Source organism: Balaenoptera physalus, assembly GCF_965194825.1.
Source record: "Balaenoptera physalus genome assembly, chromosome: 4".
In the NCBI taxonomy this organism is placed as follows: Eukaryota; Metazoa; Chordata; class Mammalia; order Artiodactyla; family Balaenopteridae; genus Balaenoptera; species Balaenoptera physalus.
This window is the reverse complement of record NC_138891.1, coordinates 74,683,026-74,691,686: the sequence shown is the minus strand read 5'-3', so window position 1 is coordinate 74,691,686 and position 8,661 is coordinate 74,683,026. Positions and strand designations below refer to the sequence as shown.

Here is an 8,661-nt window from a genome sequence, read left to right as displayed (position 1 = left end):
AACACCTAGGCCCCTGTAAGTCAATCTGGACTGAGAAAAAGGTGAAAGTAACAGAGAAGACAGGCTGAGGAATCTGCCTCGTAGTCCTGCCAGGAAGGTGGCAGCCAAAGGGAGGGGGCTCAGTGTTTTGCTTGAACCAATATGTACCCCATGGTGCATGGAAGTTGGCTTGCTGGGGGCAGACGCTGTAACAGCCTCGGCTGTTCCGTGACCCCCCCTATCCTTTCATGGGAGTCTTCAAGTGGCAGGTGCCCTAATGGCTTTTAAATGCCTGACCTGTGCCAGCACAATACCAATCGGCCTAGTCCTTGGTCAGAAGGAAGACAGAGGGAACCTCACCCGTTCTGGGCGGCAGTTCCTGGGGCAAAGTGAGTTGTGGAGCCTTCAGAACACACCAGGGCGTGGCCCTGGCCAGAGTTCCTCTGTTGCTTCCCCGGCAGCTTGCTTGTTCACAGAGGGTCCCAAGAAATGAGGAGAGGAGGTTGGGGAGGAGACCCCCCAAGAGATGTCCCCGTACGGGCCACCAAAATGTCGTGGTCCGAGCGTGGGTTGGAAGAAGAATTTCCAGACATGAAGTATTTTAGAAAAGAGTGAGTTTATTGAGAGCAGAGCAGAGCAGAGTTAGTGAGGGGCACTGCCAATACAGCAGGCCGACTTCCTGATAGACCACGGAGAGCCGACCCCCTTTGTGGGCTAGTAGCCAACTTTTATAGCCTCAAGACAAAGAAATTCCTGCTGGCAGGATGGCATTAGGTGATTGGTCAGGATGCTACAAGGTTATGACATGGTGATTATTTTGCCTAATATGGAGCTGGGGGGCTGCCCAAGTTTAGACTAGGAGAGCCCACGGCAACAGTTGCTATGGGGGCTTGGTTAATTCCAGAATTTTTGTCCTGTGTCCTTGATGTAGGGCTCCACAAAAGCTATTAATAGGTAGCTTATAGAAAAGGAAATATAAATGGCCCAACTTATTTTTTAAATGTTTATTCATTCATTAGAGGAATGCAATTAAAACTATCAAGACACCATTTTCCACGTGTCATACTGTCAAAAATCAGAAAGCTCTGGTACCACATGGAAAGCTCTCACACACTGGTGGCTGTAACATCGGGAAGAGCCTCCTCTGTGGGGAGAAAACTTTCCCAACTGGCAGGATCCCTCACTAGCCGCACACACCCTGACTCAGGAGCGCCGCTTCTGGGAACTCATCCTTCAGATTGCCTTGCAAGTAAGGAATAACCCACATTCGCCATTTATTGATGCAATGGCTATACCTGCAAAGGACTGGAAACAACCAAATACCCCTCCATCCAAAGGGGCCTGGTTAAATAGATTCTGGTAAAACCATATCCATGCAACCCTAAACAAGAGTTCTTTCAGTAAGGCTATGGAGCTCTTCAAAATAGTGAAAAAAATTAGAAACACACGGGAAACTGATGATAAAGGCAGCCTCTGGAGAGGGGAGGTGGCAGCTGGGGTGGGGAATTTCACTGTATACTCTTTAGTACCTTCTGAATTTTGAACCATGTGAATTATTAGCTATTCAGAAAAAGAAAATTATAATACTTATACATATTGAGTCCTTCCATGTTCTGAAAGTTTCTGGCTTAGCTCCCGCTAATTGAGTTACTGTACTCTGTCCTGCGGTATATCCTGCCTCCTGGAACATCAGAGATAAAACCTAGGGACTCTTGAGTCAGGTGGGGCTCTGCCCACTGCCAGCCCCGGAAGGGGAGAGACCCATTACGGTCAACCAGGCCTGCACTTCCCCCCTCCGTCAACAGGTGGCACTACAGGGCCTGTGGCCTGGGACAGATGGCAGTGGCTTGGGGAGCCCAGGAGCCTCAGGCCGCTGACAAAGAGGCAAAGAAGCAGGCAGACACAAATAAGTAACATAAAATAGAAACTAAATTTATTTCTCTGGAAGAAGCAGATATTCATAGCCGGGGCAGCAACTTTGGCAAGAGGCTGGTGGGAAAACAAAGAACAGCACAGGGGAAGAGCTGGGTCAAAGAGGAAGCACTGGTGTCCCTCCAGGGCAGCTGCCCCCTTGGTCTCCTTCCAACCCTGGGGCCTTGGGCCCTGGTCCCTGCCAGAGAACGATCTGGCACCCTAGCTCTGCTACCTGAGCCACCTCAGGCTATTTCCAGGCACAAGATCCTAACACCAGCCAAGTCCCTTAACATGTCCATGGTGAGGCCACAAGTCACATTCTGTCCGACACCCCAACTGCCGCCAGGGGCTCCCTGGGGAGGGCCGCCGCCCCACACCCTGGGTGCTGTTCCACCTTTCTGCACGGCCAACACATCCTCCCTGCCCGGGGTCAAGCCTGGCTTCCCCGCCGGCAGGGCCTGGCAACACATTTCAGCTACAGGCCCCACCAGGGACTGAAGCCAGAGGCAGGTCAGCCACAGGGCCTGCTGAGGCCGCCCCCAGGCCTGCCTTCAAGAGGCTCCCTCCTGCACCTCGGCTGGGTGCACTGAGAGCTCCGAAGTTGCAGGGACAGCGCTGGGTGAGGGAGGGACAGGCAAGGCGGGGCTCCCAGCCTCCTGCTGCCTTGGCCTCGCTCTGCCACTGGGAGCAGCAGGTGCAGCAGGTCCTCCAGGCCTGGCAGGGCATCTCCCCACCCTCGTCAGATGGACAGGCTCAAATGATTCCTTCAGGGCAGATCCTCTGGGTCTCCAGACATCTCAGCGCCTAAAGGATGGGAAACAACCAGAAAGCCCTTCCATCAACAGGGGTCGGTGCAACAGAGTATGGAATGTCCAGTGTGGGTGGGTGCGAGAGGGGCCTCTCAGGGTCAGCCAAATCGGTTGAAAACTGGTGGTTCTAGGCACTAATTTTGGAATTTAGCATCCTGGGATGACTTCTTTAATAAACTAAGAATAAGAGACCAGCCGTATCGTGTATTAGAGTAACGGAGGCAAATCAGTAAGAATAACCACGAGGTAACGGCCAACATTCAGTGATGGCGTCCCACGGGCCAGACACTTGCTGTGCGGCGCATCCCTCATTAATTCTCCTAACCAGTTCTACGAGGTAGGCACTATCATTTACACACGTTTTACAGATGAGGACCCTGAGAGGTCAGGAAAGGAGCATAAGCTGACACCACGTGTGAGAAGGCTGGGCTCCAGCTCAAGCTGTCTGCCGCCAGAGGAATCCGACACACCCGCCCCGCCAGCGCCCCCCAGGGAAGGATTTCACTTTTTGACTTGATAAAACGTTCATCTGTATGTATTTATACTCTATATCAAGTATGCTATTTATATATCTATATATTTTGTTATATAAACACGTACATACATTTTTTATAGGAAAGTAATGGATTTTTTTTTTTTCCTTTAAAAAGGCATTAAATCTTTGTTACTTTAAACTGCAATAGGAAATGAAGAGGTGAGAGAGATTTGTTTAAACCACTGGATCCTAAACTGCTTCTCACTGGAGCCCGGTCAGGAAGCAAGCCCCCTGCAACCAGAGAGGCTCCAATTCCTTTTACTCATTAGCTCATTTGAACAAAGCGGCTATGAAGTCTAGATAAACGTGCTTAGGAGAAGCTGTTTTCTCCGAGAACTGTCTGTGTCCTGGGATCGGGACCCCTTTCCCTCCTCCCGCCTGGAGCCCTGTGTCTGGCCGTGTGTGGCTGTGAGCTGTTGGCTTTTCCCAGAGTGACTGCTCCAGGACACCCCGGGGACAGGAAGGTGGCAGGGGCAAGGTCTGCTCACTTGTGGTGGGCTGGGCCACAGGAGCCCAGCAGGTGGCAGCCAGCCTGCTCCAAGTTCCAGTCGAACATCTCCAGCACTTTGTGGCACTCGCCTCGCGGCCGCAGACCCAAACCAAAGAGCTGCTCCACCTGAGGAGCAGAGGGTGGTGCCGTGGGACACACTGGGGCCAAGGGGTGCCGGACCAGGGTGGGACAGAGAGTGAGGGTGGGGGCAGGGAGCAGGAGGGTTGGAGGAGAGCCGCAGAACCAGTCTTCAGGGTCCCTGAAAGCCAGAGTGGGCAGGAGGTGGTGGTACCTTCAGATACTGGGCAGCCCTCTGCACGCTCCAGCTGTGGCTCTGCAGGGCCGCCTGGCACTCCTCTGTGGTCACCCCATGCACCATGGCCTGCAGCTGGGCACACCCACCCACCCGTCAGCACCACTCGGGCCCCTTCCTCTGGGTCCCTTGGGCCCCTGCCCCTCCTCACCCTGTAGCCAGGCCCACTACTCACCATCTGGATCTTGTCTGCTGGCCTTCCAGCCTCTGGCCCGTCCCCGGGGCAGCCCCTCTGTGGCAGCCGAGCAGTGGCCCTCAGGGCTGGCGGCTGGGCCCCTGAGTTGCTGGTGTTGGTGGAGAAGTTAGCCTTGGGGTCTGGGGCAGCCTGAGGCATTGGTCGAACGGTGGCAGTGGGGGCAGCAGGAGCTGGGATGCTGGGAGGGGGCAGCAGCAGGGGCACAGGCATGGGGGCCGGCTCTTCGGGGCTCCGGGTCTCACGTAGGAAGCGCTGGTAGCGCTCCAGGTAGGGTGGGCGCTCAGGCAGCAGGTAGTAGTGGGTGTTGCTGACCTTCTTGCCATCGCGGACAATGGGTAAGATGCAGGGGCCAGCCCGGGAGCCAGGTGCCTGGATCACCTGGGGTGTGGCATACTTGGGGTCTGAGGCGAAGCTCTGGGTGGTGGGCATGGTCTTCCCAGGTGAGCTGGAGAGCCGGGGTGGCAGTGGGGAGCTGCCGCGTGGCACCAAGGGGCTGGGGGTCCTGGAGCCTTGTGGGGACAGGGGCTCCCGGGGTGGTACCCGGGGAGGGGAGGCAGGTCCAGGCCACCGCCCCATCTCCTCCTCGCCCGAGGGGGCTGGAGACAGCTCCCCACGTGGGCGCATGGGCCTCGGGGGGATGGGCACACGGGGGGGCACCTGGGGCTTGTCGTCGCCCACCGGGCTGGGCGAGGGGACCAGAGAGCCGGCCGGGACCTGTAGCTGCCGCATGCACTCCTGCTGCAGCGCCTGGAAGATCTCTGCGGTCTGTGCTGAGTTGGGCGGCTTGCCTCCACCCTGAGGCGGGAGGAACAGGTTGTCCTCCAGGAGAGGGAAGAGCCGCGCCGGCTCAGGCACAAAGGCGTAATTGGTCTCGCCCTGGCTGGGCCCAGCAGAGACCCCTGCACTCACTAGGGTGCTGTTGATGGAGCAGACCTCAAAGTCATCCTCATCCTGGGCCACGTCGTCGTAGGCAGGAGGCGGGGGCAGCGGGCGCGCATCCCAGTCCACCACCGGCGTGGGATGCAGGGGCCGGGGCAGCGCCCGCGAGGGGCTCTGCGGCGGGGTCTTGTCCAGCAAGGAGCAGGCATCCATGGCCAGCTGCGCCAGTGAGGGCGCACAGGGCCGCGGGGCCGGGACCACGGGCTCCTCACTGAAGTCGATGAGCGTGACCTCACTGCTCCCGCGGCCCGCTTTGGTGCCCGGCACCCGGGCCGAGGGCTTCGCGAGCCACAGCCCACGGGGCAGTCCTGGCTTCCGCAGGCCCAGCCTCTTGAAGTCGCTGGACAGGGGGTCTTGGTCCTCACTCACAGGGTCGTAGGTTGGTTCTGCGATGGAAGGTAGACCCCAACAGGGAGGCGGCGTCAGGCAGGCCGATGGGAAAGGTGGGGTGTGGGGAAGACAGCCCACCAACTCCCCACTCCCAATTCCCGCAGAGGTCGGCCCTCAGCCGCCAGAATTCTCTGCGCACCCAGACCCCATTCAACAGGAGGGCAGAACCTGCGCCGGTGGTTGGCAGCCCTCTATGGGGCCTGGCGAGCCCCTCCTTCCATTTCAGCTAGAGCAAGCAACACCCCACACCTGCCTGCCTCTGACACCCCTCCATCAACACAAGACCCCATATACCCCAGCTCCTGATCCCTGGTTAGTAATCCCTACCCCATTACGGCACACCATTAGTGCAGGCAGGGGGCTATGGGCAATCTCCCACCATCAAGGGCAATAGGAGCTATCCTTAGAGAGGACAGAGCTCCTGATCAACTGGCATAAAGCCCAGACACGGCCTCTGCAGGTCCCAAAGGAAGTGAGGCAGGGCCAGGCAATGGCGGACAGTGGCAGAGTGGGCGCCAGGACCACACTCTTGTTCCAGAAGCCCAGGCTTTTGGGGGTGGGGGGAGAGGCAGGCATGCCGGGCCAGGTCAGCAGCAAAAGCTCACAGCACACACCCACTTCCCCTCCCACCAGCCGGCAGGCCAGGGCTCTGTACCTTCCAGGAGGAGAGAAATGAGAGGAGAGAGGGGGCGGGGGCGGGGGCCAAGGCACCCAGAGCAGCCCCACTTACTCTGAGTGAAGATGGCAGGCTGAGGAGGGCGAGGTGGAGGCTCCCCTGCGAGAAAGGTCATGCGGAGAGTAGAAGGGGCAGAGCAAGGGAGAGAGGACAAGGGAGGGGAGACAGAGTCAGACAAGAGGGCAGAGTGTGGAGGGGGGAGGGGGTGGAGAGAGAGAGAGAGAGAGATGTGAATAGGGGCAAGTGAATGCACAAACCCAGCAGCAATGGGAAGCAATGGGGCGGCAGGACGGGAAAACTATGTTCCGGAGCGACAGGCCCCGGATCCGGGAGATGGATGAGGCTCCTGGCCAAGATGGAGCCCGTGGGGTGGTTTTGGCAGGAGAGGAGAGCAGGATTAGGGGGAGTGAGGAGAGCCAGGATCTGAGCACGGCGGGGAGGAGGAGGGAGGAGGGAAGCTGAGCGGGCAGGCCAGTGCGGGCCAGACCGAGGGTGCCCACCTGGGCGGATACAGCTGCCTCTCACCGTCCGCCCCACGCCCAGCCGGAGCCAGGGACACAGCTGTCCCCCTGCTGCCCCGACCCAACTGCCCCAGAGCAGGAACAGCCAGCTCGGGGTGGCCTGAGGAGACAGCATCCCTTCCTGGGCAGCTGATGAACTAGGGGACCAGGGCTTGGGGGCCCTTACTTTTCACCCTGCCCAGATGCTGGGTGGGTCTGGAGGTGCTCAGTTCCACACTCAGCAGGTCGGGAGGGTCCATGGGGTTTCCCAGATACAGTCTGTGGGGAGAGAAGCAGGTCAGAGATGGGTAAGGGTGTGGGGTGGTGGCAGTGAGGGCACCTTGGAGGAGATGCTGGGCCTGTCCCCTGGGGTCAGGCAGAGGACAGAACCATCTCATCCAAGCCCCTTGTAGACGTAGGCCTGGAGCCCAGGACTTCTGACCCCCAGTAGCTCCCTTCTGTAGATCTAGCAGGAACCCGGGGAGGGTACCGTGGAGAGGGGGCAGAGAAAGAACTCCTGACTGTAGGTTGAAAAACCTAGTACTGTAGGAGCTCTAAGGACACCCCAAAAGGGCAGAGCTGGACCTCTGTAACCCCAAGGCACCCCCAACCCATGCCCGGCAGCCACCTGCTGGCACACTCTCTTCTCTCCTGCCAGGCCCTGAGGCGTCTGGGCCACACTGCCCCAGCCAGCGTGGACAGGAGGCATCCTTCTGCCCCACTGCCAGGAGGTAGGGTACGGGACGGGCTACCGCCACGCTCCCAATTCACCTGCAACCTCTGTGCCTACTCTCAGGATCTGGGACGTAGTCACTGGGGCTGATTAAAGCCCAGAGGAATGGGGCTGGGCTGGCCATGGCACGCCAGGAGCAGGGCAGAGGGTGCTGGGCCGCCTTGTGGAAGGTGTCTGCCTTCTCCGGCCCCAGCTCTCCCAGGCCCTCGCCTGGCTCCTGTGAGGCAAGAGACGGGCACCCTCCCAGGGCTGTGTTCTGGTGTGCGGGGCAGGGGGTGATGGGCCTGCTGCGCCACACCCCCGGGGGCAGAAGCCTGTCAGAAGTCAGAGGAGGGAGCGCTGCCCGGAAGCCCCGTGGTGCCAGCACAGAGGCTCGGAGGCCCAGCAGGAGGAGCTCCAAGTGGCTCCCTCGGGCGGGGTTCCCAGGAAGTGACTAATTCTCCTGTGTGTCCTCCCCAGATGCCCCCCTGATGACCTCATCCTTTCACTTAAAGGAGACTGAACCCCCCTCCCAGGTGCAGAGTGAGCAGGCAGGTGGGCGCTCTGAAGTTTCCCCGCAGGGAGCTTTTTCTGCACCTTGCACCCCTGGGCCTGAGCCAGCAGCTCCCATCTCCAGGACTCAGGTACTACCAGCAGAAGAAGGGAAAATGCCACCCAAGTGCTGGGGATCATGAGAAGCTTTCCTACTGAACTGCTTCCAAAGGCTGTTCCCAAGTCCATTCTCCTAAAGCCAGTTTGCCAGGGGGGCTTAAGGTGTGGACCCTGGAGGCCTTTTATCCTTTGAAGCTGCAACCCCAGTTCTGCCGACAAGGAAAAGCTGCTGAACAAGAGACCCTTGGCCCACGGCTGTAACTGGGACCTTGGAGGCCTGGAGAGCCTGCATGCCCAGAGAGGGGCTGCTGGCCCTGGAGCCCCCAGGCGGGACCCTGCCGGTACTCACTCATCGATCCTGTCAGGGAAGCCCCAGCAGTGCCGGGGGTCGCTGTCACCATGCCCTGTGTGAATGAAGCTGTTCTGCAGGGGCTGGCTGATGTCCTGGGCTGACAGGCCGGCCACAGAGGTCACCACGTTGCGAGGGAAGGGCCCCACGCACAGCGTCCGTGTGTTCTGCCCACGCCACCAGTAATTCTCAGCCCTGCGCAACAGAGGTGACATGGTGAACACCAGGGCGTGGTGGGACGGTCCCA

General features: G+C 59.0%; 1 protein-coding gene across 24 annotated transcripts in view; it reads right to left on the bottom strand.

The window, feature by feature from the left end:
• Positions 1–1,890: 1,890 nt before the first annotated feature.
• Positions 1,891–8,661, bottom strand: part of TNK2 (tyrosine kinase non receptor 2) — a gene marked incomplete at its 3' end in the record, with an annotated part of 41,849 nt that continues 35,078 nt past the window's right edge. For 8 of the 24 annotated variants that reach the window (XM_082458523.1, XM_082458524.1, XM_082458501.1 and 5 more), the window contains exons 10-16: positions 8,415–8,609; positions 6,929–7,020; positions 6,221–6,340; positions 4,216–5,561; positions 4,020–4,115; positions 3,726–3,853; positions 1,891–2,697 (exon numbers count right to left, since the gene is read on the bottom strand). In XM_082458523.1, the coding sequence (XP_082314649.1) occupies positions 2,691–2,697; positions 3,726–3,853; positions 4,020–4,115; positions 4,216–5,561; positions 6,221–6,340; positions 6,929–7,020; positions 8,415–8,609 (1,984 nt within the window). Of the gene's footprint in view, positions 2,698–3,721; positions 3,987–4,019; positions 4,116–4,215; positions 5,562–6,220; positions 6,341–6,928; positions 7,021–8,414; positions 8,610–8,661 lie in introns of those variants that run through there. The other 16 variants (XM_082458520.1, XM_082458503.1, XM_082458521.1 and 13 more) reach the window with 12 other exon arrangements.